General features: G+C 40.5%; 1 protein-coding gene across 1 annotated transcript; it reads left to right on the top strand.

Moving 5' to 3' along the window:
• ANKUB1 (ankyrin repeat and ubiquitin domain containing 1) lies at nucleotides 1-27,161 on the top strand. The gene is made up of 5 exons (XM_057737648.1): nucleotides 1-90; nucleotides 1,812-1,955; nucleotides 13,127-13,343; nucleotides 22,825-22,939; nucleotides 26,222-27,161. Exons 1-5 carry the CDS (start codon nucleotides 1-3, stop codon nucleotides 27,159-27,161), a joined length of 1,506 nt encoding a protein of 501 aa, XP_057593631.1.
• The last annotated feature ends 263 nt before the right edge of the window (nucleotides 27,162-27,424 follow it).

Below are 27,424 nucleotides of genomic sequence, written 5' to 3'. Positions count from 1 at the left end.
ATGAGGATTTTCATAGCCTTTGAGGGATCTTTTGAACCGTTTGATGTTTCAGCAGATGAAACTGTGGAGGCTGTCAAGCTGATGATAAAGGTACGTACTTTGTCCCTGAGCCACTAAGATATGTATTAATTTTAACTATGCAGTGAATTTTAAACTGTACGTGGGGTAGAGATACTATTGGGTATGTTTTCAGCAAACAGGGAACTAAAACAATTTGAAAATATCATTGTTTGCTTACGTAATCGTTTGTTAGAAGATACTAACTCTGGAGGTATTAGACAGGAAAATTCTCAGGGAAAAAAAGTTTAACTTCTTTTTATAAGATTTATAGGTTGTGTATTGGCCTATTGTGTTTTGACTGTCTGTATTACTGCAATTCTTCAAAAAAGGAGAAAAACAAGACACTGACTCTAGGTTAGGTAAGTGGAACATGCCAGTTGTCAGATAGATGGCTTGTGCGGTGAGCAAGAAACTGTAAAGAACCAAAAGGCTTTTGGAGGTGGAGAGGACTTCTGGGTTACAGCTTCACTTTTCATCCAGGGAAAACTGAAGCTCAGAGAGGTTGGTCATCTAACTGAGGATCACAGAGCCAGAATAAGAAATAATGTGGGGCTTCCCTGGTGGCACAGTGGTTAAGAATCTGCCTGCCAATGCAGGGGACACGGGTTCAAGCCCTGGTCCAGGAAGATCCCACATGCCGCAGAGCAACTAAGCTCGTGCACCACAACTACTGAGCCTGCACTCTAGAGCCCAAGAGCCACAACAACTATTGAGCCCATGTGCCACAAGTACTGAAGCCCGTGCACCTAAAGCCCATGCTCCGCAACAGGAGAAGCCACCGCAATGAGAAGCTTGCGCACTGCAATGGAAAGTAATCCCCACTCATCGCAACTAGAGAAAGCCCACACAGCAGCAGTGTAGACCCAACATAGCCAATAAATAAATAAATAAATAAGACCCACAAAAACAAACCCAAAACAATTTAAAAAAAACAATGTGGGTGCAGTACTTTTCTTATAAAGTTCTTATAAATACTGTACTCACTCTAAAATGGGAAATTAAGACAAATATTTAGGTCCTGACCATCAAATGGTATTTAACTTGGAGATGATGCTTCCCATTTGCTAAGGAGCATTTATTGAATCATAGTTACATGATATTTAGTAAGTTACTATGATCCCTGTAATCTAGATCTTCTAACACAGAGGCTTTTAATCTTTACGTGTCATGCATACCTTTGGCAGTCTAGTGAAGCCTATGGACTCCTTCTCAGAATGTCTTTTAATGCATAAAATAAAATACATACCCCCAAAAAGGAAACCAGTTATACTGAAATATAATTTTCAAAAATTAAAAAAAAATTTGTGATGTTGAGATGTGGGATTCCTTACTAACACATTAACAAGTGTTTGCAGTGTATCTAATAACTATTACAATTTCAAAGGAGATCAGTATAAATAATATTTTGAGATATCTACAACTATAATATGATATGAAAATATCTGTGATATTGGTGTCAAAGTCACAGGAATAGGCAATTACTGCTACTTTAGTTTGTTGCCTATATACACAAGAAAAATCCCAATTTTATTTGGAGTTAATAAAAACCAAATATATTTTTTTCCCACCTAAATTCTATCCATCAACTTTTGGGGATAGCTAAAGACTCCAGATTAAGAACCTCTGTCCAATACTTCTTCCTTTTGTCCCAAACAATTTTATAATAGTGGAAAATGTAAAAGAAAAAATTACATTGCTGGTCTAGTAATGTAGAGATGTGCTATTTTCATTATATGCTATTGATTTTTAAGGATTATTTCCACATTCCTCTCTCTGAAGATGAACAAGGCAGGAGGTATCTGGAGCTGATGTACGCTGGAGCAGCCCTAAATGACAGCTGGAGTCTTACCGATGTTGGAATATCTTTTTGTTCAACTCTCAAATGCTTTGTTAAGGTATGATGGATGATCAGAGTAACATTTGCCCAAGATGTCTACCTCATTTCAGATAAAGCTATGAATAATTCAACCAAAGTATCTCATAGCTGAGGAAGAGGCTTTCTCTTCTTGCCTTCCCCTCTCTTCCACTTGCATAACTAGACTTAGGCACAATTTGTGCTCTAAGGGGAAATAAGGCATGGAGACTGGATAGAGCTCCCCTGGTTTACTCCTTCTCTCCCTTCCCTTCTCTATCCCCACTGTCGCCTGCCCAAAAATAGTCATCGCAGAACAACCCATAAACCAATATGGGAACAAGGCCAATGGGCAGATCTGGAATACTGATGTGGGAGAAAGAAGATAGGTCACTTCCGTGGGCTTACCATGCATTCGGGGTATGAGGAAAGAGAAGAAATTCTCTGTAACACTAAGAATGAAGGGGCAGTTTCTACATTCAGATCCACCAGCATATCCATTCATGAATTAGGTATACACACAACAGGGATAGCATTTTCCGTTTATACTGTCCTTATCAGTGGTGCTTAATTTGGGGTTCATGGCTGGGGTTTAAGAACAAAACTCTAAAATTGCAAAATTATGTACCTGGAGACTTTTGGGGTGAAGGATCCTTAACTTCTGACAATTTCTCAGAGACAGGTGGCCTAAAGAGTATAAGAGCTGCTCTCTAGGATAGAAATAGTATTCAGTGCTGGTTCTCTACCCTATATGAAAACACAAGCCTTGCGGGGGGTGAGGCGGAAGCCGGGACGAAGTGAGAGAGTAGCATTGACATATATACACTATCAAATGTAAATAGATAGCTAGTGAGAAGCTGGTGCATAACACAAGGAGATCAACTCGATGATGGGTGATGACTTAGAGGGGTGGGATAGGGAAGGTGGGAAGGAGTCGCAGGAGGGAGGGGATATGAAAATATATGTATAAATACAGCTGATTCACTTTGCTGTACAGCAAAAACTGGCACAACAGTGTAAAGCAATTAGATTCCAATAGAGCTTAAAATAAACAAAACAAAACCACAAGCCTTGAGGAACTTAGTAATACATATTCTCTGTTAAATGGGGCACTAATTTTCTCATATTTAGCATTTAAAACAATGTTTATGGTAGCCAAAGCTAACTCTTTTTGTTTCCATATATTTTACTGATTGACTAAGTGGGAAGTCTATTTTTTAAAGGGATGTTTAAAAATATTTATTATTAAGTAGTAGAGATAAGTCACAGAAAAATAAACATTATATGATCCCATTTATATAAATAAAAACCATACTTTATATGTTTTTAATGTCTTATAAGCATTTATTCATGTATTTATTTTTAAAATCTTTTTATTATGCATTTTTTAGTTAAATTTTTAAAGGTTTTTTTTTTTTTTTTTTTGGCTGTGTTGGGTCTTCATTGCTGTGTGCCGGCTTTCTCTAGTTGTGGCAAGTGAGGGCTATTCTTCATTGCAGTGTGTGGGCTTCTCATTGCTGTGGCTTCTCTCGCTGCAGAGCACGGGCTCCAAGTGCCTGGGCTTCAGTAGTTGCAGCACATGGGCTCAGTAGTTGCAGCACGTGGGCCCTAGAGCGCAAGGGCTTCAGTAGTTGTGGTGCAAGGGCTTAGCTGTTCCCACTTGCAAGGGCAAGTGGGATCTTCCTGGAACAGGGATGGAACCCATGTCCCCTGCATTGGTAGGCAGATTCTTAACCACTGCACCACCTGGGAAGTCCCTAAAGTTTATTTTCTGTTACAGTAACATTGGTTTATAACATTACATATCTTTAATGTGTACAGTATTATATTTCTACTTCTGTATACTCTATAGCATGCTCACCACTAGAAATGTAGTTTCCATCCATCTTCATACAGTTGATCCCCTTTACCCACCTTGTCCTCCCCGAACCCCCCACACCCCTTCCCCTCTGCTAACCACTACTCTGTTTTCTGTATCTGTATGTTTGGTTTGGTTTGATGTGTTCATTTTTGTTGTTGTTAGTGTGCTTGTTTTTTTATTCCACATATGAGTGAAATCATATGGTACTTAGCTTTCTCCATCTGACTTATTTCACTTAGCATAAAATCCTCTAGGTCCACCGTGTTGTCTCAAATGGCAAGATTTATTTGTTTTTAAGGCTGAGTACTTCTGTTGTGTGTGTGTATATATACATATCTCCCACATCTTCTTTATCCCTTCATTCGTTGATGGGTATTTAGGTTGTTTCCATATCTTGGCTATGGTAAATGATGCTGCAATGAACATAGGGTGCATACGTCTTTTTGAATTACTGTTTTGCTATGAAGAAGCTTTTTAGTTTGATGTAGTACCATTTGTTTTCCTTTTGCTTCCCTTGTCCAAGGAGAGATACCTAGAAAGATATTGCTAAGACCGATGCCTATATTCTCTTCTATTGAGTTTTATGGTTTCAGGTCTTACATTTAAATCTTTAATCCATTTTGAGTTGATTTTTGTGTATGGTATGAGATATGGATCTAGTTTCTTTCTTTTTTTTCTTTTGCATGTGGCTATCCAGTTTTCTCAGCAACATTTATTGAAGAGACTATCCTTTCTCCACTGTATGTTCTTTGCTCCTTTGTTGTAAACTAATTGTCCACATATGTGTGGGTTTATTTCAGAGCTCTCAATTCTGTTCCATTAATCTATGTATCTATTTTTCTTTTTTTTAAAAAAAAGATTTATTTATTATTTTATATATTTATTTTTGGCTGTGTTGGGGTCTTCGTTGCTGCTCGTGGACTTTCTCTAGTTGTGGTGAGCAGAGGCTATTCTTTGTTGCAGTGCACAGGCTTCTCATTGCAGTGGCTTCTCCTGTTGCAGAGCATGGGCTCTAGGCACACAGGCTTCAGTAGTTGTGGGACATGGGCTCAGTAGTTGTGGCTTGTGGGCTCTAGAGTGCAGGCTCAGTAGTTGTGGCTCATGGTGTTAGTTGCTTCGTGGCATGTGGGATCTTCCCAGACCAGGGCTTGAACCCATATTCCCTGCATTGGCAGGCAGATTCTTAACCACTGCACCACTAGGGGAGTCCCTGTATCTGTTTTTCTGCCAATACTATGATGTTTTTATTACCATGGCTTTGTAATATAGTTTGAAATTGGAGAGTCTGATGCCTTCAGCTTTGTTCTTTTTTCTCAAAATTGCTTTGGCTATTCAGGGTCTTCTGTAGTTCCATATAAATTTTAGGATTTTTTTGTTCTATTTCTGTGAAAAATGTCTTTGGGATCTTGATAATGATCACATTGAATCTGTAGATTGTTTTAGTTATTACAGACATTTTAACAATGTTGCTTCTTACAATCAATGAGCATGGCATCTTTCTATTTCTTTGTGTCCTCTTCAGTTTCATTCAACAATGTCTTATAGTTCTCAGTGTACAGGTCCTTCACTTCCTGGGATAAGTTTATTCCTAGGTATTTTATTCTTTTTCTTGTGATTGCAAATGGGATTGTTTTCTTAATGTCTCTTTCTGCTAGTTCATTGTGTTTTTTTTGGGTTTTTTTTTGTTGTTGTTGTTGTTTTTAAATTTATTTATTTATTTATTTATTTATTGGCTGCATTGGGTCTTTGTTGCTGCACATGGGCTTTCTCTAGTTGCTGTGAGCAGGGGCTACTCTTCATTGTGGTGCGCAGGCTCCGCATTGTAGTGGCTTCTCTTGTTGTGGAGCACGGGCCCTAGGTGCATGGGCTTCAATAGTTGCGGCATATGGGTTCAGTATTTGTGGCTCACGGGCTCTAGAGCACAGGCTCAATAGTTGTGGTGCACAGGCTTAGTTGCTCCGCAGCATGTGGAATCTTCCCAGGGCAGGGCTTGAACCCGTGTCCCCTGCATTGGCAGGCAGATTCTTTACCACTGCGCCACCTAGGAAGTCCGGCTAGTTCATTGTTAATGGCTAGAAATTTTGATTTGTTGGTTGATTTTTTTTTTGGTAGATACCACATTTTTGTTGGTTGATTTTGTGCCCTGCAACTTTTATTATTTCTAATATATTTTTGGTGGAGTCTTTTTTTTTTTTAGGAACTTTTATTGAGATACAGTTGACCTACAATAAACTGCATATATTTAAAGTGTACAATTTGATTTTTTTTTCTTATTAGTAATGTATATATGGCAATCCCAATCTCCCAATTCATCCCCCACCCCCGCTTTCCTCACTTGCTTTCCATATATTTGTTCTCTACATCTTTGTCTCTATTCTGCCTTGCAAACTGGTTGATTTCTACCATTTTTCTATATTCCACATATATGTGTTAATATACGATATTTGTTTTTCTCTTTCTGACTCACTTCACTCTGTATGACAGTCTCAAGGTCCATCTATGTCTCTACAAATGTCCCAATTGCATTCCTTTTCATGACTGAGTAACATTCCATTGTATACATGTACCACATCTTCTTTATCCATTCATCTATTGGTGGACATTTAGGTTGCTTCCATGTCTAGCTATTGTAAATAGTGCTGCAATGTACATTGGGGTGCATGTGTCTTTTTGAATTATCGTTTTCTCTGGGTATATGCCCAGTAGTGGGATTGCTGGGTCATATGGTAACTCTATTTTTAGTTTTTCAAGGAACCCTCATACTATTCTTGATAGTGGCTGTAGTGGAATCTTTAGGGTTTTCTCTATAAAATCATGTCATTCATAAATAGTAACACCTTTACATGTTCCTTTCCAATTTGAATGCTTTTCCTTTCTTTTTCTTGATTAACTGCTCTGGCTAGAACTTCCAACATGTTGAATAAGAGTCACAAGAGTGGGCATCCTTGTCTTGTTCCTGATTTTAGAGGCATTATTTTTATGTTCTTGAAATATGTCTATCAAAAAAGGAAATAAAAACAATTCTAATTTCTTCTGCTTTTCTCCCTCTGATACTCAGAAAATTGTAGTATAATACTTTTTTTAAGCAGACTAAATTCCTTGTAATTTCTTAAATGTCTTTTATGTCTTTTTTTTGTTTGTTTTATTGAGGCATAATTGACATATACTGTTAGTTTCAGGTATACAACATAATGATTCAATATTTATGAATACTGTGAAATGATCACCACAATAAGTCTAGTTAACATTTGTCACCATACATAGTTACAAAAATTGTGTATATAATGAGAAGTTTAAGGTCTACTCTCTTAGCAACTTTCAAATATGTAGCACAGTATTATTAACTATAGTCATCATGCTGTGTATTACATCCCCATGACATTCATTTTATAACTAGAAGTTAGTATCTTTAAGCAAATATATTTCTTATTCCAATATATTTAAATTCCACATATAAGAAAAATGTGACATTTTAATTAACCTGGTCCACTTTGTCTACCAACATTTCCAGTTAGAAATATATTATTTAATTCAATCAATTAAATATGTATATACATAATATATTTTTGTTACTGTACAGTATAAACCCTCTAAAATTTCCTGGAATTCTCCTGTTGCCAATAATGATGTTCAAAACTTTGTTGTTTGCTTACTTGGAGATAATGGTATAAGATCAGTACTAATATTTGAACTAGCTAGAGGAATTTAATTGAACCATAGCTATTCAGGAATGTAGACAAAGTGTGTTAAGAGTATGAATAGAATACTTTTACTTAACTAAGCACTGACTTTATTTTTATTATTTAAAATTTAAATTTTGTATTTATTTTTGACTAGGTAGTAAATTCACATGGTGCTCAATTCCAATGGCACAGCAGGATACACAGTAAAAAGTCTCTCTCCTACCTCTGGCCCCCAATTTCCCTCCCCAAAGCAACCTATGTTCATAGTTTTACTTACAAAAATATTTAATAACTTCTGTCAACTAAGCATCAGCTATCACAATGATGCAAGCTGCCTTTGAACTCTAACCTTTCCCTAGAGTTCTAAACTGCTAATGACAAGAATAGAAAGTAGAGGTAAAAGACTATTCCGGAGAGCCCAGGCAGAATATAATTATGAGTCACAGGACTGGCCAACACCAAGGTTTAATTAAAAACTCCCAAGTTCCACGGAATTCTTACTGATCTTCATCTTCGCCTTCTCTGGCAGAATCACATTGAGAGAATTTTTTATCACTAGCTTTGGGAAGGGAAACAATATCTTGAATCTGAAGGAAGAGAATTACCTGCAAAGCCATAAATACTGGTTTCCATCCTAACTCAGTTCCTGTTTAGATTAGATGGTAAAAGAGGTCTATTTCAAAAGTCCACACTATTTACTGTTTATGTATGATAACAGTCCAAACTGGGCTTATAACAGCAAAAATACTTTATGAAAATATCCCATGCTTCAAAGAATGAAGTCATACCAACTCTATACTGTTTGATCTATCTTAGGTAACCAAAGGCTGTGCTAATAGAACATGGAGATGCCTTCTAAGTCATGTTACTGCTTTATTGCATAATTAGATGCATACAAACTTAAGTAGTACCATTCCTATCTAACTATGTTACTTCATGCAGTTAGTTCTACCTTCTGAGAATCTAGGAAATCTAGAGTCTCTTAATTTATTTTGGTACAACGTAGAAATAGCATGATGTCAACCAAAAATTTGGCAAGTAAGCAACTTTTTCTTTTTAGAAAGATATAAGTAGATACCACATGTCATGAAATAAATCCAGACTATTCGGTTTCTTTACTGTGCTTATACTTTTGTGTGGATTACAAGATTTTGCTTGTGTGAAAAGAGGGAAATATGTCAGATAAATGGAGCAGTTCTATTTTAAATAGTCAATAGATTTTCCAGCTTCTCTGCTAATTACACCTTCTCCTTTAGTGGTAATGTAAACATATTTGTGTGAATGGGGTGATGACATAATAATAGTGGGGAAAGAACATTGCCTTGATTTTTCCTTCTTTGGGAAAAAACTCCTATAGAAACCCTAAGAAATATGTTCCCTGGCGTGTACCTCCATGTTCTATTACCACAGGTATCAGCCCTGCCCATTTACTGCTAATGCTGTTGCACTGTTCCCGTAAACTGTGCGTGAGGCATTGCAAAGGCCTGAATCAGTGTGCGAAATGCAGAGGTGCTAGCGCCAATTATCTCCTTCATTCTGACCTGTGTAATTGTGGAAATTATTGCTGAGTTTTGTTCATTGCTGTCACCCAGTGCCTAGAATGGTACCTGGCGCACAGTAGGCTCTCCACAAATATGTGTTGAATAAATGAGTTGATGAAGCCCTGAGGGGTAAAGTATGAAAATTAACAGGAAGGTATATGATTGTCATCAGAAACGTCATAGATATTGAGATGCATTTTGGGGTTTGGGTTTCCTCCCTTGCTGTGGCATTTCTTCTCCTCTTCTACCCTCAAAGCAAGGTGCTCCTGTCTTAGTGCTTTTCCCTATCCAGCATCAGGGTTCTTAGGTTGCAAGCAGAAGGAAGGAACCCTGGACAATAAAAGAAGAAAACGAACATATAAGGAAGGCTATTGTGTAGTTCACAGTCTTGACACAAAGATTAGAGAATCAGGCTCAGAGATTATGCAGCCAGAAATATCAATAATTTCTAAATTATGACCCACAACTAGTCCAGGAAGGCCACTGCTGCAGCCACCCAGGAGCCCTCAAAGCAGGCACTGGACGCAGCTGCCAGCCCTGCTGCCAGGCCAGCAGCACTTCAGATCTGCCACTGCCAGGGAAGAGTCCCTGTGTCTGCTGCTTCTCTACTTCCCTGGCTCCTAATTCAAAGTGAAGGTGGATGGGGAGGCTTGACTGGGCAGCACCCTGGTCACATATCTGGGTCATAGAGCAAAAGGGGCTGAGAAGCAACCATCTGCAGGTTGTGTCTTCTAAAGTGTGAGGGAGACTCAGTTTCCTTAACACTCTTTTTTTTTTTTTTTTTGGCCATGCTGCATGGCTTGTGGGATCTCACCAGAGATCAGGGATTGAACCCTTGCCACAGCACTGAAAGCCCACAATCCTAACCACTAGGCAACCACGGAACTCCCTCTCTAACACTCTTTATGGTTTCCCTGCCTCCTTCTATCACTGTACTTCCACCAACTGAGGGCTGAGCTTACAACTTAGTTAATCCTTTCTGGCATCCTTGGAATGTTGTTTTATGGTGAGAGACTGTGTTATTTGTGGTACAATTGAGTAGATGCCTATCAGACAAATTAGAGAAGTCTGAACTATACTAGTTGGTCTAAAAATCATATATACTTTAGATTCAAAATCATATATACTTTAGATTCCAAAATGCACTTTTAATATATAAACACCAAAATCTATGAGATACATATGTGAATTTAGATTTTAAACACAAAAACATGTATAAACATGCTTCTTAAAATGTATAATTTACAAACAAAAACATGTTTCTAAATAAAATGGCTACTTTTTTCTAAGCTTAAAGACTTAAAGAATAGTATAAGAATTTGGTGGGGAATTCCCTGGCAGTCCAGTGGTTAGGACTCTGAGCTCTCACTGCTGCAGGCCTGGGTTCAATCCCTGATTGGGGAGCTAAGATCCTGCAAGACGCTTGGCACAGACAAAAAAAAAAATTTTGATGAAGAAAGGTGTTTCAATTTAGTGTCCTAGACTCCAAGTATAATCTCTCCAGAATGACTATCATACAAAAGGAGAAGTTCATGAGGCTAAGATGTTTATGAAGACATCTCAACTTTAATTCATTCCGTTCAACAAAAACAAACATTATTTCCCCTTTTGGTCTACTCTGGAACAGCTGGGGCATGTTTCTGCTTATTTGGTGCTGCAACTCCAAAAGAGCAAAATATATTTTAAAAAAAAGAAAAAGAATTTGTGAAAAAATACAGCAGTGTTCAAAACTTGCACTACCTTCTCTTTTATTTCTCCTTAACTTTTCCTATTTAATGCACATATATATATACAGTGAGTTTGCATTTATTTTTTGAAAACAAAAGTGGAATTATTCCCATGAAATAGATCTATTTTTTTTTTTAATTGAGAAGTGAGACACTTTGTATGTACCTCCTACCATGGTGTCTTTGTTTGTTTGTAAAGAGGAATATCTAACTTCACATTTGTCTGACAATGATTTGTCTATGGGATTGCTTATTTAATAGCATCTGACTGTCTTGGGTATAACTACCAGTGTTCCCCCATTCAGAACATTTGGGGAGGGGTATCACATAGATAGATGCCTTTTTTTAAATAGATACGGTGAGTTAGCAAGTTGCTATTAATCAACACCTACCTGCTCCTTCTCTGTATAACCAGCATGAAGAAGTGTCACCATTGGTGTGCCTCACTAGAATTTAAAATGGGTTTCCCACAAAAACAAGGTCTGTAAAATGGTGCATCTATACAGTTAAAATACGACAATGAGAACTATGTTCCAGATACATTATGAATTATTTATCCAATACATATTTATGGACAGTCTACTGTGTGCCAGGTACCATTCCAGGCCTGAACAAAACTCAAGCAATGGTTTCCACAATAACACGGGTTAGAATGAAAGAGGCAAATGTTTATTCATATTCTGAGAAGCATCTTTTAAATGTATTTTTCTAACATCAAATAGTAGTTAGTTAGCTATTAAGAGTGACTTGGGCTTTTGCTGCTTTGCCTGCACATTATGTGTTTAATTCTAAATATAAAAGAGAACCCATACCAAGGGCTAACTTTAGGGAAAGCAGAGCAATCATAAAAGAAATAAGGAAAAACTATTACATAAAATATAATTTTTCTCTCTTCCTCACTATCTTTTTATTCTGTTTGCATCGAATTTCTTCCTGCTCATAATTATCAGATGGACTAGGTTGAGCAGATTCCTGCCTTACTGCAGCCACAGGCAAGCATGAGCATGGTGAAAGGGAAAGGGTGACTCCTATGTCCTTTCAATTTTTATTGAGCAGGCTTATGAGAAGGTGTTGAGAAAAACTGTCCTAAGCACTTTAAATCCAGTGAGCAGCTCAGCTTGCTAATGGCTTTATGCTCAGGGGAAGAGAGCCCCACTGCCCCGAGGGAATCTGAGTCACTGAAATGGACCCCAGATCAAAGCACTGTAGCCTAAACTTTCATCAATAACACTACATACTCCTAAAAAGCTCTTTCAAAGAGATCTGCATGATGATCACATTCTGGCAATGTATTATCTGGGAGGTGGGGAACAAATGAAATGTATTATAAACCTGAAGCAGGGAGGGGTCCCTGGAGGAACCCTAGATGGATTTGATGGGAGGAAGGGGGAGGGGAACAGGGGCAGGACAAGGGAGCAGTGACTGGCTGGAGTCCCCTTGAGGAACCTGGAGGCCAGGGGCCTGCTTCTCAGTTTTGTTAAAGGTCCCATGTTACACTTACCGGGGCCCTCGGTGGCAGCTCCCGGCGCTCACATCTGCCACGCCAGCAGCACACTAGAAGAAAAACATGATCGTCCTGAATCTGCTGAAGAGGAAGTAAAGCCAGTTTCTTTTTTGTTATTGTTGTTAGAAAAGTGAAAATTTTAATAACCTTTCCTCCCCTCCCACCCTGCTCCTTGCATTTTCCCCTTTTGCTGCGTTTTTAGTTTTAGTTTGATTGATTTAACTGTGTTAATAGAAGAGTGAATATTTTCCCAAACTTTCCTTCTTAACTCTCTCAGATATCTCAGCTCCACCTGTTTTCTTATTTAAATCCCAAAATAAAAGGAACAAAAGGAAACTTTTTTTTTCACTTATATCTAGTACTTCCCTTTTTAAATAGTAAAAGTAAATACACGTGGTCATTTAAAAAAAAAAAGTCAAACCATACAGACAAGGAAGACCGTAAAATGATAAGCAAAACTCCCCTCCCACCCTGAGATCAGTTCCATTCCCCAGAGATACTCATAGAAAGAATCTTTTCAGTTGACTGAGGTTTAGAATCCACAGTATTTCCAAATTAAAGAGCAGCATGAGGGAGGAGTTGTTTCTAAACTAACACCTCCATAAGCACCACATGGATATAAATTATCACCATTCCTCTTGTGTATTTAGGTCTGTAGACTAAGAAGTAAGAAGGGGCTGAAAGCCCTACCAAGTCTCTTTCACTTATAAATATCCTCAGGACTGAAGCGTGAGACTCAGACCCAAAGTCAGGGAACTTAACTGGCCTTTGCTTTCATCCTTAGCACCCACGTTGTGGAAGCTAGAGGCACTCAGAGCCACCTTCCAAGATGTTTGTCCTCTATCCCAACCCCCAGACACTGCTTATTCCTGAGTTCCCTCCTTTTCTCTCCCCTTAGGAAGAAGATAAACCTACTCTCTATGTATTCAATGCTGTGACCCAAGAGACGGTGCCTATCATGGAGAGCATTTCCCTTCTTGGTAAAAAAGTGTCTGATCTGAGAACACTGATCGCTCTGAGATGTGGCTTCCCTGTGAGTGTCTTCTGCCTCCGGACCCCAGAGGGACTGGAGATGTACGACTGCAACACGCTCAGGGACTACCACACAGACCTCGGTACCACCCACGACATATGATGGCACCTCTACTCAGCACTCGGGTTCTTTGATACCAGACTCATAAAAGAAGGAGGAGTTGTTTCTAAACTAAAACCTCTGTAGGAGCAATGTGGATGTAAATTATCAAAACCCCTCTTTGGTGTCTGGGTCTGTAGACTAAGAAATAAGAACAGTCTCATAGCCCTGCCATGTCTTGTTCTCGTTGCTCAAAGCAGGAGGACTTTTTAATATCTTCAGGATAGAAGACCAAGACTCAGATCTGTTTATATTTTTTCTCTTTCAAAATATATTTCAAGCATATATAGAAGCAGGATCAAGTACATATTCTTTTTTCTTTTTTTTAATGCAAGTGGTAGCGTATAGTACATATTGTTTGAACCTTACTTTATGCAATCTCATTTTAAAATATTGTCAGTTATACTAAACAATCTTTTAATTAAACAGTATGAAGCCAATACTGTGCAGGCCGAACAAGGAGCCTCAGTGAGCTGGCACTCATCTCTGACGGACAGATTACAACCTCTCTTTAAATACTGTACTTCAGTCATGTATGCTGCAGCCATACATCATTAAGCCAAACTCAAAGGACTGCCAGATTGGTTTTAACCATATTGGCAAATGGTTCAAACCTTATAGAGATTCTTGCTTGAGGTGAATAAGTTTTTGCCAACAATTAGCACAACTTTAGGTAACATTGTGCTATAATATTTGTTGCAATGGAATTTGACTTCTCCCAACTTATGATAGGGCCTTGTAGACACCCATGATTTAAGCAGTTTTGTTTTTTATAACTGCTAAATTTGTATTTATTGTTACTTGCCTGGCTATTATATTTGCTTATTCTTTCATATTATTTTTAATTGAGGCTCTCAAAACTTTGACATCAATTATCACCCCTGCTTTTGATTAGAGGAAGCGATGTTCTAGAATTTGTCCCCAGAGTATCTTATTGTAAACACACATTTGCTCTGTGTGCTTGCTAGGGGATCAGCCCTGCCCAGAACACAGTGGCAGCTGATTTAAGTAAGGGCACACAATGGCATTTGTCTTCAAGCAACTTATGACCTAGTTATTTAATGAAATGCCAAAGGATAAATGACAAAACTAGGTGACTGTTCTTTAGGTCTGTGTTGCTCAGATCACAATGTGACATTTTAGAGCTCAAAAACAATTTAGAAATGGCTTGGCCCAACCCCTAATTTTTTTTTTTTGGTCGCACTGTGCCCCTGCAGTGGGATCCTAACCACTGGACTGCCAAGGAATTTCCCCAATCCAAAATTTTTACAGATTTAAAGAAAGGGAAAAGTTTTTGAATGGTTAAAAGACTTGCTCAAAGTGTGTCAAGGATAACACCCCTTAAAATGATCCTCTAGGAAGGAAGCTTTTCAGATGTTAAGTTAAAGGCTTCAGCATAACCTGGGTAGATGGCTTTGGCCACCATGAGAAGACAGGGCACGGGAGGAGGGGCAAGGAAAGGGGGATGTCAAAGGAAAAGGAAGACGAGCCTTTGGCCTGCTTCACACCTTTGCCTAAAACATTCCTAGCAGTCTCTAAGTAGCCAGCCCACCTTTTTAAACTACAGTGTAAGGGAGTCTTTGATCAATCTCTCTTCCAGGTTCTCCTCTTTCCAGTTAATGAATCATCCCTGATGCTGTCAGGAATTGAACCTTGACCCCTTTCCAAAGGCAGTGGCAAATCAGAAGGTTTTGAAGAAGCAGTCAAGTTTGGATTGAAAATCAAAGATTTAAGTAGCTCAATTAGTCCCTGCACATACTAGCTCATACAGTAACATACAAAACTGCCTCTGCACTCTGGGCATTTATAGTCAAGTGGCAGAAACGAGGCATGCACATTCACTCGGTTATAATCCACTAAACCAGCTCCCTGTAGGCTGAAGGGCTCAAGGGAAGGCTTTCTGGGGAATGCTGGATTTGAGCACAAAAAGATGCGAGAAATATGGATCATCTGAGAGGAGGAAGGGAAGACATTCCAGGCTTCTAGGCCAGGAAAAAGCATAAGCCACAGGTTCAAGAACATGGGCTTACATGTGCAGCAACATGGATGGACCTAGAGGTTGTCACACTGAGCGAAGGAAGTCAGACAGAGAAAGACAAATATCATATGATATTGCTTAAGTATGGAATCTTAAAAAATGGTACAAGTGAACTTATTTACAAAACCGAGATAGAGTCACAGATGTAGATCACAAACTTATGGTTACCAGAGGGGAAGGGAGCGGGGATAAACTGGGAGACTGGGATTGACACATACACACTAGTATATATAATAGATAAGTAATAAGGACCTACTGCATAGCACAGGGAACTCTTCTCAATACTCTGTAATGGCCTATATGGGAAAAAAATCTAAAAAAGAGGGGATATATGTGTATGTATAACTGATACACTTTGCTCTACAGCAGAAACTAACACAACATTATAAATCAACCATACTTTCATAAAACTAAAAAAAAAAAAAAAAAAAAAAAGAACATAGGCTTAATCCAGGGAAGACAGAAAGCAGGACACTGTTCTAAAGAGTGGAGGAGCCTTGTTGAGACCAATGGGAATCACAGCTGAGGATTGAGGAGGGACATAGAGGTGAGGCAACAGAGCACAGGCTTCACGTGCTCACAACCAGAGCCACGTACATTCTGTAACAGGAGTGTTTCAACAGAAGTTTAATCTGGTGGCAGGCCACATGAAATATAGAAAGGAGTGAGGAGAGCCTGGAAGTAGAATGATATGCTAACTGGAGCTTTTGATAATCCTAGTATTAATTAATTCCACTAGTAATGGAAGAGACAAATCTGAGAAATTCATGAGAGAGAGACAGAGTGTCATGCTGGATCACGTCGAAAGGGGAAATGCCAAGGCTCTGACCCTAGGACAGCAGTGGTAAAATTGGGAAAAGAAGCTTATGCTTTGGGTCTTAAGCTTCAGATATAAGGAAACGCAGAGAGTACGTTCTTCTCCTGAAAATTACTCAGCTAGTTAGTGGCAAAGCTGTAAGTACAACTGAGGTCGTCTAATTCTCTTCCATAACAAACACAGAGCTAGGGCTTGAGTGATGGGTAGGGTTAGCAGATATTGCTGTAGGTGTCCTGCCCATGGAGTTGGGGGTAGAGCCCTACGAGAGGTGCTTTCCTTAGACAGTAAATACAGAGAAGGACATGCCAAGGGCCAAGGGCCAGTGCTCAGGACATGCTGAAGTCGGATAAGTAGACAGAAGAGGAGTCAGAAAATGAGACATGGAAAGCTGTCAGAGTCGAGAAGAAAATAGGGACTTTGCATTGTCACAGATGATGAAGAGACTGTTTGCAGGATGCTGGTAAAAAGCCAAAGACAGTGTCTGAGAAAAACCTTTTGATTTGGCTCAAAGGTCATTGGTAAGCTCAGAGAGAGAATTTTTAATAAAGTGGATGGAGACCTAAAGGTTGCAGGGATTAAGAAGAAGATAAGTAATAAGGGGATAAAGGGCTTTTCTGGTGATAGAATGTTTAATAATTAACTTATCAATAATTTATCAAAGCTAAACATCCCCTAATATTTATGATTTTGAAATTCTGTGACGAGGTTTAGTGACACATCATACAGGTCCAATATATACACAACACATGCACACACACACACACACACACCTTTTCTTGAATCAACTATACAGGACAGAATGATGCCACTGGCACTTTTCACTGTGAGTGCCTCACGGCATGTATTCATGGCTAGACTGAGAACATCACAACTGAGAGAGCAGTCCTGGATAAGGTTCCTGTCAGCTCAGACCCTGAAATCTGGGCGAGCTCCAGGGTCCTCCACCAGCCCTTAGGCCCCTTAGAGACCTACCATGCCATTTTAATTCCTTTTACAAATGAGAAAATTGAGACCCAGGGAAGTTAAGTGGCCTGGTCAAGGTCATACTGGTGATAAATAGTCACCCCACACTCGGGATTGGGTTCTTTCCAACAGCTTATGCTGCCAATCCAGTGTGTCTTTATTGATACCTATTTTTACTGGTACTCCTTAAGTACCCATCAATGTCTTGTTTTGATTTCCATCAAGGGAAACCCAAACAGAGAAATGGTTTCCATATTCAGAAATAAAAAGCCCAAATCAGATATCAGGCAGGTATCAATCCCAGAGTATACATGAGGAATCCAGAAACTTGGGATACAGGGACCACGTGGGGAGAAGTTGGAGATGATTCCCTAGAATAAGCACTGTTGCTCACACCAGCTTTCCACACAGCCTGGGCATAGTAGATGGATTTGTAAGTAGAGAGTGGGTGAATCCTGAATTTGTAAATATATACAGTTTGGCGAGTCCACTGTACAAAATTAAGAATAAAGAATTAGAAAGTTCATGTAGTAAGAAGCCTTGAAGCTTAAGTCTCACTAATTTTACTTTCATTTCTGTTATAGATTTTAGTTGTATTTTCTGGAGCAACATAGCATTTTAAAAATGTTTCTGTTTTCTAACAGAATTCCTAAGCTTGTGAAGGAATTCAATGTGTGACAAAGGAGGCATTACAAATCAACTGGGAAGGAAGGATTATCCAATAAATGGTGCTGGTTAACTCACTTAGAAATTCTCTGGATATTCAAAAGTTGAGCATCAAGAGAAAATAATCTGTTGTTACCTTTGATCTTTGAGAAACTAAGACTGCTTCACTGCAAAAAATTGAAATTGATAGTTATAACACCTGTATCATTTGTTAAAATAAAATACAGGGCTTGTTGGAGGTGCCCTAGCTAATGAGAATGTAAATCACATCGTATCCTCTGTAGTTTTCAGGGCTCATCAATAGTGGACAGGTTGAGCTAGGGAGAGCTGAGACTTTGAGGCTAGGTGACCACCTAGGGAAGGGCGGATGGGTAGACATCTGTAGACATCTAGCAGAAGGAGGTTAGCCCCAAAGAAGTCCTACTGGAATAGGCAGGTCAGTCTGCATTAGCAATTGGTAAGATCGAGGAAGGGAGAGGGCAAGCCTCAGGGAGACCCAGCAGGGACCCAGTGGGTGAACCATAGCATCAAGGTAGTAAATGAACCAATGAATGAATGACATAAAAGGTGGGAAATGAGACAAGCTGGTTGCTGACACTGGAGCCTCTGTCGACAAGTAACAGAAATCTAAGCTCAGAGATCAGGATTCAGAGTAGGAACTCTCTGAGGTCCAGGCTCAGAGAACAGAGATGGGACCTCGGTTCCAAAACCCAAAAGGTAGAGTACGATACTGAGAATCATGCTCTGAGGCACAAGGTGGGGGCTCTGGTCTCTTATTCCCGGAGGAATAAGGCAAGTTACTAGAACAGGACATCTGAGCAGGATGAACAGGAAGAGCAGCTTCCCACAAACTTCTGAGCTGCTGGCCCTGGAATCTTAACAAATCTCCTGCTACTGAAATTAAGACCGTTCCCTTCCGTGGGCCTAAGACTGTACTAGTTATTCAGATGGAGGCTGTGTGGCCTCAGCTGTGGAGGACCAAGGAGACTGGGGTACACTGCCTGGCTAAAGCTCATCTGAGAGTGATTTTCATAACAAACTAAAAACACAGTAAGTCACTTTAGTCAAAAGAGGAAATAAATACACTTGGAGCAGTGTTTAAAGTCTTTTGTTTCCAGTGTTATTCATAGAAATCAAATATTTTACAAGAAAGTTTAAGTACAGCAAGATGCTTTAGAGAAACTAAATCTATTATGTCATGGATGATGCATATTTTGGAAAATGTTTATCACAGCAGTTCTGAAGTGTATTTGCAAAAGTGCTACTTGGTCTCTATGGAATAATTATATAATTCTCCAGCAAAAAGAGTGAATTCTCCTAGCTGAGGCCAGACTTGTGAGGGTTAAGGTAGGTTAGGGGCTTGAGGGTATTAATGCAGATCAAACTCAGTATGTAAATAAGCACAATTAGGAATCAACCCACAAAGGACAGTGTGGCCAAGGTCAAGAAATCCCAAACCAGAGTCAAGAGTAAGGGAAGAAGAGCCCCGTTTCAAGATTACAGGTGGTAACGTAGGACATCCAGAAAGGCCAGGATCAGCAGAAGGAACATATACTTGGGTGTGGGTCTACCTGGGAAGTGGAGGCAAGAAGGACAAGAGCAGGGAAGCAGAAAGGAAAGAAAGCGAAAGGCAACTGAAAGGAGGAGGCTTTCTAAGCATTAGAAAGAGTCCTAGAGATAGAAGTTCCAGGCCAAATTCTACTCCCAGCTTGCCAAGTAGCTTCAGGCAATTCCCCACGGGCCTCGGCTTTCTAGTCTACCAAAGGAGACAGTGGGAGTGGGCTGGTCTTTTAGGATCTTTTTACCTTCAGCATTCTGTGACTCTAAGGTTACTGCTGTTATGATATCCTTCCTTCCTTCTCACCTGCAGGTATTTATGATGAGCCTGCCTGAGACTGAGGATATATGTGGATAAGCCAAGTCACACACTGTCCCATCACAACTTTGTCATGCAACTTCTGGGGCCATCATATTGATTCAAAGGCAGCCAGTCCATAAGCTGTCCAGTGACACCAGCTCCCATAGATGAGGCAATTAGAGTCTTGCTTGGAGATGAGTATAACACAGAGGACAGGAACCTAGGCCCAGGAGCCAGATTGTCCAGGTCCAACTCCTGGTTCCAACTATTTACTGGTTATGTAAAAGCTGGGCAAGTTACTTCATCTTACAATGCCTCAGTTCCCTCAGCTGTCAAATGGAGAAAATAATACAGCTCATCACTTAGGGTTGTTGTAAAATTATTAAGTTGTTCATGTACTTAGAACAATCTAGAGCATATAGTAAACATTCAATGAATATTAGCAATTCATATTCATATATTACCGTTATTATTACTAATTATTAGTCTTGTGAATTCAAATTGGGAAATGTAGAGAGACAAAATTGGTTATCAGTAGGGGTAGAAAATGAAAAGTGTCAAGAAATAAGGTTGGGTCACAGCAAACCCTTGTTGCATGCATGCCAAAGATGTGATAGGACAGAAACTGTAAGTAAGCAGGGCAGCCTGTCAGTAGAGAAAGGGAGAAGACACACAAAGACACCTAAAGGGCATGAGAGAGAGAGAGAGATCCTGGGGCCCATGGGAGAGATGGGCAGTGGCCCATCTTGGGAAGTATCTTGGTTCCTAATGCACTTGGTTCCTAACCACTAGATGTGGTTATTGTCTTGGTATAATAAGCCCCATTTCCTTGAGGGCCTTCTTGCAATCCAAGAGCATAACTAAAACAGAGCCTATAGACTGGATGAGATGTAATGCTTGGGCTCAAAGAATTCTCTTTGAGTGTTTGTCAACTGGCAATTCCAAAGCAGAAATATATGTTCAATAATAGTCTCAAAGTATACTTTGGTAACCAATTGAGCAGTCATTTACCCTATTTGGGGAGGTAAGAGGATGGTATGGTCAAGGAGGGCTTCCTGGAGGAGGTGATGCCAGGACTGCATCATAAACTCTTGGTAGGAGGGTGGGGAAGTCAGAATAATTCAGACAGAAGGAACAGCAAAAGAAGCAGCCCCAAATCCAGAAACAGCCTGGGGTATACACAGAAGTACAGGTCAGCCTGTGGGGCTACTAAGGGTTAGGAGGGCAGCACATGACCAGAATGGGTTTGAGGAGTGACTCAGAACTTCATTTAACAAGTATTTACTGAACATCCACCGTGAGCCAGGCACTGTTGGGGATAGAGCATAGACCTGTGAGCAAGGGTAGCAAGGTTCCCATCCTCCTGAAGCTTGCATTTCAGTGGGGAAGGAAAGCATCACCAGGTAAGCAGAAAAACATCAAATTTTAAATAGAATTGAGAACTATTCAGTAAAAGAAAGTAGGAGAAGGGAATAGAGAGTGATGTGGTAAGGTGGGGAGAGGCTACTGAAGATGGTTGGTCAGAAGAGGAGATGACATTTGAACAGAGACATGAATAAAGACAGGGGGAGGCTGTGGGGAGCTTCTCAAGGTAGATTTAGGTGAGAGATTATCTAGGCCTGAAATAGGGCAGGGCTGGTTGAGATGGAGATGAGGAAACAGTTCAACATTTGGGAAATAAACTTGTCAGGCCTTAGCAAACTGTATAGATGTCAGGGGCATGAGAGAAACGAAAGGATGAAGAACGATTCCCATTTTTCTAATTCAGGTAGCAAGGAAGATGGTGGTGATACAAACTGAGACACGGAATACAGGAGGAATAGCAGGTTGGGGATGAAAGATGACGGGCTGTCTTTCAGAACAATGGGGCCCTAGCATGATCCCTTAGATGATGACGTCCCCAGCAGGGGAATCCGGAGCTAGAGCAGAGGCCTGGCTGGAATTTGGACTCAGGAGTGACTGGCACATGGGTGATCAATGAAGCCATCAGCGGCACTGAGATTGCCTGTCAGTCAGCCACCAAGTATGTAGTGAGCACTCAACGGACGCCAGGCAGTGTGGCAAGTCCTGAAGGAGCTTCGTTTTTAGTGGGTCACGAAAAAAAGTAAAACGATTTCAAGTACTGACGATAGGGGCTATGACAAAATTCAAATAAGGTCATGGCATAAAGAGTATTGGAGGGGAGGAGGGGGTGGTGGCAGAGATCCCTTTAGCCATGGTGGCCAAGGGGGTGCTCTGTGAGGACACGATGCTTGAAGGGAAAGCTGAGTAAGAAGGACACTGCCCTGTGAAACTCTGGACAGAGACCCTTTGAAGCAAAAGAAATTATGTCTTTAGGTCCTCAGATGGGAATGGACTTGGTGTGTCTGAAGGACAAGTGAAAGGTCAGAGTGGCTGGAACAGAGTGAGTGAGGCAGGCTGGAGGGAGAGAGGTCAGTGTGGGTCAGATGTGGAGGAGACTGGGTTTTATCCTGAGGGAACGTGTAGAGTGAGAAGAGCAGAAGCCTGAGGAAAGATTCCTGGGGAACACCAGCCTGAAGGACTAAGGGAATGTAGTCACAAAATCAGGAGAGGGTAGGCTTTTGAAGATCAAGTGATTAAATCCTCCAGCAGCAATGAACATATGACTTTTGTGTTTGTAACACAGAATGGCTCCTGTTTTGTGAAGGATGGAAGGAAAGGATCCTTCAGCTTCACCCACAGCCCACTTGTACGCTAAAGGCCCAAGAAGCCCATATGTCCTGCCACAGTTTCTTGAGTATCTCTTCCAACATAACAGCTTTTGTTTACATGGTGATGTGTAGATCAGCATGGAATCAACGTCCACAGAACTGTTTAAGGTAGCTGCAGAAAGTAGTTCAGCGTTGTACGCTTTCATTGGCAGATGAGAAAATGCACGTGCACAGAAGCTAAAAGTCTCTCCCAAGCCAATATAGGCCTAAGCTAAACATAGCATCTCTCTCGCATGTGCTCTCTCTCTCGCATCCCTGTCTCCTATTCAAAGGCTGCTTTTCATTTGGCATCTAGCTCATGCCTGTTTGGAGGAAGCTATCATCACAAGTTTTTTGATCGCCAAACCCTGGTGATGGACTGGAACCATCACCACCTCTCTTTATCCACAGGCACAACACTTCGCTTGGATGTCTGGGATGGATGGAAGGAATTTCTGATGGGCTGTCTCCTCGGACAAAAACTTAAAGTTCAACGCTATTTATCAAACGAAGGACCAGTACTCAAGTACGAGATAAAGCAAATGCTAAATTAATTAATTTTTGCTAAACTTTCATAGGACCTCGAGTCTGCAATTCACTCTTTAGCTGGGGTGCTGTTTCACAGGAGTTCTCCTTAGACATAGTTATTGAGATATTTGCTGGACTTAGACAGCAAGGATGCCACCAGGGCTGATAGTCAGCCCTTGGTGCTGGATTATAATTCAGGTAGACTTTCCTCAGGAAACATTAATGACCTAAATAGGTGACTTCAGTTTGGTTTGGATATTAGACTTCTAACAGCACTTTTAAAAGGCTATCAGAATAAGTGCCTTGCCACTCTCACATTCAATTATTCTAAAAACCACTAATTGCTAGTTCATTAGCTGAAAACATTGCCTGCCTCTTTCTAAGCTATCATGCAACTTTTCAAATTGCATCTAATACACACATTCATACTTTTGCCATACATGAAGTGTAGCCAGTGCGGCTGGGGCAGTGGAGGAGGACAGGCCCGGAGAAGCAGGTGGACACATTAACATATCTCTGCAGGCAGCAGCTTCCTGGTGCATACGCTGCACCTTTAGGTTTTAATTCAGTGGTATTTTAGAACAGTGCCCCCTTGTGGTGATTTAATCATACTTTACAGAAGCCCATACACTCACCAGGAGTTCTAAGGGCTCTGTGAAGCAATAGATTCGAAAACCAGCTTTTGCAACTTTATAAAATATTTAAATATTTAAAATTAATTTCTATTTGGGGATAATTATATAATTCTCCCTTTTCATGCTCTGAAATCCAAAGAAATAGCTGTTGCACTGTTACTTTTAACAGTGCATATTTATTGAGTACTTTGTAGCAGACGTGTTATATTTATTAACTAATTTTATACTTATGACACTTTAATGAGGTGGATACTATTTTACCTTATTTTACAGACAAGGAAACTGATTTAGGAAATCTGCCCAATGTCACACAGCTAGCAAGGGAACAAGTGGGTTTTGGATCCCCACAATTTAACTCTAGTGCTTATGCACTTAACTATTTCCACTTAATCTTCAAATAAAGTCTAAGAGCCCAGAGGATATAAATAAGATATGAATATGATCAGAGTGAAAAGCTCCTTTTATTCCTCTACCCAATCAACAACGTAGGTGCTATGTACTATGCAAGCAATAAACAAGATATGGTCCCTGCCTTTAGCAAACTTATAGTCCAGTAGGGGAAACAGAAAACAAGTAACCAATTCCTGGAGAAACAATTGCAAAATGTTTAGGAGTACAAACTCCAGTGCCCATCTACCTACTCCCTCAGTGTTTAGTTGTATGAACTTAAGCAAGTAGTCATCCTGTACCTGTTTCCTCTTCTATAAAATGGGGAAAATAATAGTACCTATCTCACAGAACTGCTTTAGAGATTAAAGGAGCCAGTATTAAAAGGAACTTAGAGGGCCACCTGGCACACAGTAAGGAGGATACAAATGTTAGGTGTCATTGCTGTTACCACTCAGCATGAAAAATGTTATGACATGGGCATTGTGCAAGACGATACGGTAATACACAGGGTGGACAACGAACTAGATTTAGGGGATCAGGTAAGGCATCTTGGGAAAGGGACTTGAAGGGCTGATACTCAGGTAAACAGTAGGGAGAAGCATAAAAATGTTTCCAAACAGATGGAACCACATGTACAAAGCCCAGGGGGCAAGAGAATAGATTCAAAGAACTGAAAGACGTTCCACATGGTAGATTATAGAGTAAGAGGAAGCTAGTGGCCAGAGGCTGAGAAGACAAGAAGAGGCCGGTTCATGCAGGTCCCTGTAGGAATGTGAAGAAATTCGGATTTTATCTTTTAAATGTTGGGAAGACATTGAAGGTAAAGAAAGGCCATGAGGAGATCCGCATTTTAGAATGTTGGCTCTGGCTGCAGTGTGGGGAATACGGCAGACGGACACAGGGAAACAGTCAAGAGAGAACGGCAGCCTGAGCTAGGCTGATGACAGCAGAGGTGGGGCTAAGACTGTGAAAAGATTATTTAGGAGGCAGAATCAACTAGTCTTGGTAGTAAGAGTGCTCCAGTTCCCACAGCATGAGTGTTACGGATGAACACATAGGCCAGTTAGTCCACCCAGGACTTCTCCACAAATCAGGAAAACTGATCAAATTCAGAGTTGCTGATTTGCACTAATGAATTTCAAACGAAACCGGTATGTGAACCAAAATGCCAGCATATTAATGTATAACTTTAATTAGTTATAATCTGTCAGAGGGTCCTAGAAATCCACATGTTCTGGACAGACCATCTTTCTCATACAGGAAAATTATATGGGATGCCACATACACACGAAAAGATGGCATGGTGAGCGTGCAATCAGAGACAGGAGAGTTAGTTATATGCAGTAGATTTTGGACGATACCAGGTTAGCTTGCCTCCGTCTCTACAATGGGGTCTTGACAGCCTTGTCCAAGTGCATCCTGGACATAGCTAGTGGAACCCTGGCCAGCTTTGCTTTCCTAATTCTTATTTCTCTGAACAGTCTTCACCAATTATTCAACTTGTGCCTGATGGGGTACTGGAAGGATGGGGATGGCAGGGAGGCCGGTGTGGCTGCAGTACAGTGAAAGAGAAGGGGAGTGATGGGAAGTGAGGTAGGAGGGGGGCAGGGTCCAGGTGACAGGGGCCCTGAAGGCCAAGATGAGGAGCTAGAATTTCAGTTACAGCCAGAAGCTATTGGAAGGTCTGGAAGAGAGCATAGGCCACCTCCAACTTATGGGATAAAAAGATCGCTAAGCGCTGTATGATGAAAAGCCCATAGGGGGATAAGAGAGAAGGGATACCAATTAGGAGACTGTGGCACTGGCGGTCATGCTGGTGGGGGGCAACGTAATGTTTAGATCAGAATAGCATTAGAGACTTTGAGAAGCCAGAAAATAAGGACTGTTAGAAAAGACAAAGCGAACAAACATACAAAGCATTCAAATTTCTAAAATGCACTGAATTTCTTCCTACTTTCCAAGTGAATATAAAGCTTGATGTTTTTCTTGAGCATTTGATTTTCATAAGAAAGAAAACTGCTCCAAGGAAACCAATTGGAATTCTTTACATGTGCACAGTAGGACAATGTGTATAAGCAGGACCTGTGCGGTTTAACCTGTATGTTACTATAGGCCTTTTCTGAAAATATTTTAGGCAAAAGTTAGGAAGAAATAAATATTTTAACTAGAATGTTTTGTGGGTATTTAACGTAACTACCTTTGTCTGTTTGCTGACTCACTAAACAGCACCACTCTTGTTTGTTTCATTCATTCAGGTATCAGAAAAGGGTTGCCCTGTACATCGCCGCCTTTTATGGGTACGTTGAGCTCACTGAATGGGCCCTGAAGGAGGGTGTGCGGCCCCACGAGGCAGTCGGTGTGCACCCCTACCGAGCATGGTGCCACGAAGCCCTTCACACAGATGTCTCTAAATGCCCCATTCATGCAGCCGCAGAAGCGGGCCAACTGCTGATTCTGAAGGCCTTTGTCAACTGCAGCGTGCTGTGCCTGGAATGCAAGAACGCGGCGGGACAAACTCCCCTGACCATCGCGTTCAAACACAAGCATAAAGACTGCGTGTTATATTTACTGAGTAAAATGTGGTCCACGGTTTCTTTTCTGAAAATCTCAGTCCCCATGAGGATTTATATTAAAATAAAACAATGGGTACTCAGAGCTCAGAGTCACAGCCTTCATAAAAGCCAGCTTTGTGGAGCAAGGGTCTTTGGAGCAAAAGTTGGAGACACTGTGATGGTAGATGGTTTCACCAAACCAAAAATGACCTCCAAGAGCTGGCAGAAGGCTGAGAACAAGGACTCACAAGGCACTGTGGGCAAACTACCACCTCTCAGGGAGCAAACTATAAGCAGGAAATCTGTCAATCCTTTGGCAATTTCACAGCAGGACACAAGAGAACGAACACGCAAATTTCCTCCACTGGTAAACGCAAATACATTCTCTGAATTACAAAAACAACAACAAAATCAGAAAAAAGTTACTGCCACAGCTAGGAAAAAAGAAAAGCTCATAAAAAATACGTATCTCCCGCAAGTCCCCCTCCCTCCGGTTTCCAGAGTGGGCTATTCACACCCATCTTTTTACTATGCAACACCCAGTGCTGACTTTTTACTCAGATCCTCCTTCGCATCTTTCTCAGAGCACAGCGGGAAGACTCCAAGGGAGAATGCCATCCACTGCTTAGCTGTGGCCAGGTAAGATTTTCTCTTTATACAAGGGCAAACCCTTAATAGGGCAGGTCTAGGCAAGGAATGATCCATGAAGCCATTACACTACCATACACAGGTTATTCCAAAGCATCAGCACCCAGCTTCAAGGACCACATCCTAGCCTCGTAGCTAGGACAAAATGAACGGATTTTATTGGACAGTCCATGTAGTATTCTACTCATGAAATTGTCAGGAAGAAATGAGTTGTATCAATTAACAAGGTCCCTTGCTGCTGCTGCTTTTTTTTTTTTT

This window comes from Hippopotamus amphibius, chromosome 6, assembly GCF_030028045.1.
Source record: "Hippopotamus amphibius kiboko isolate mHipAmp2 chromosome 6, mHipAmp2.hap2, whole genome shotgun sequence".
NCBI classification, from domain to species: domain Eukaryota; kingdom Metazoa; phylum Chordata; class Mammalia; order Artiodactyla; family Hippopotamidae; genus Hippopotamus; species Hippopotamus amphibius.
The sequence above is the reverse complement of the archived record's forward strand: the minus strand, read 5'-3'. Positions and strand labels throughout refer to the sequence as shown.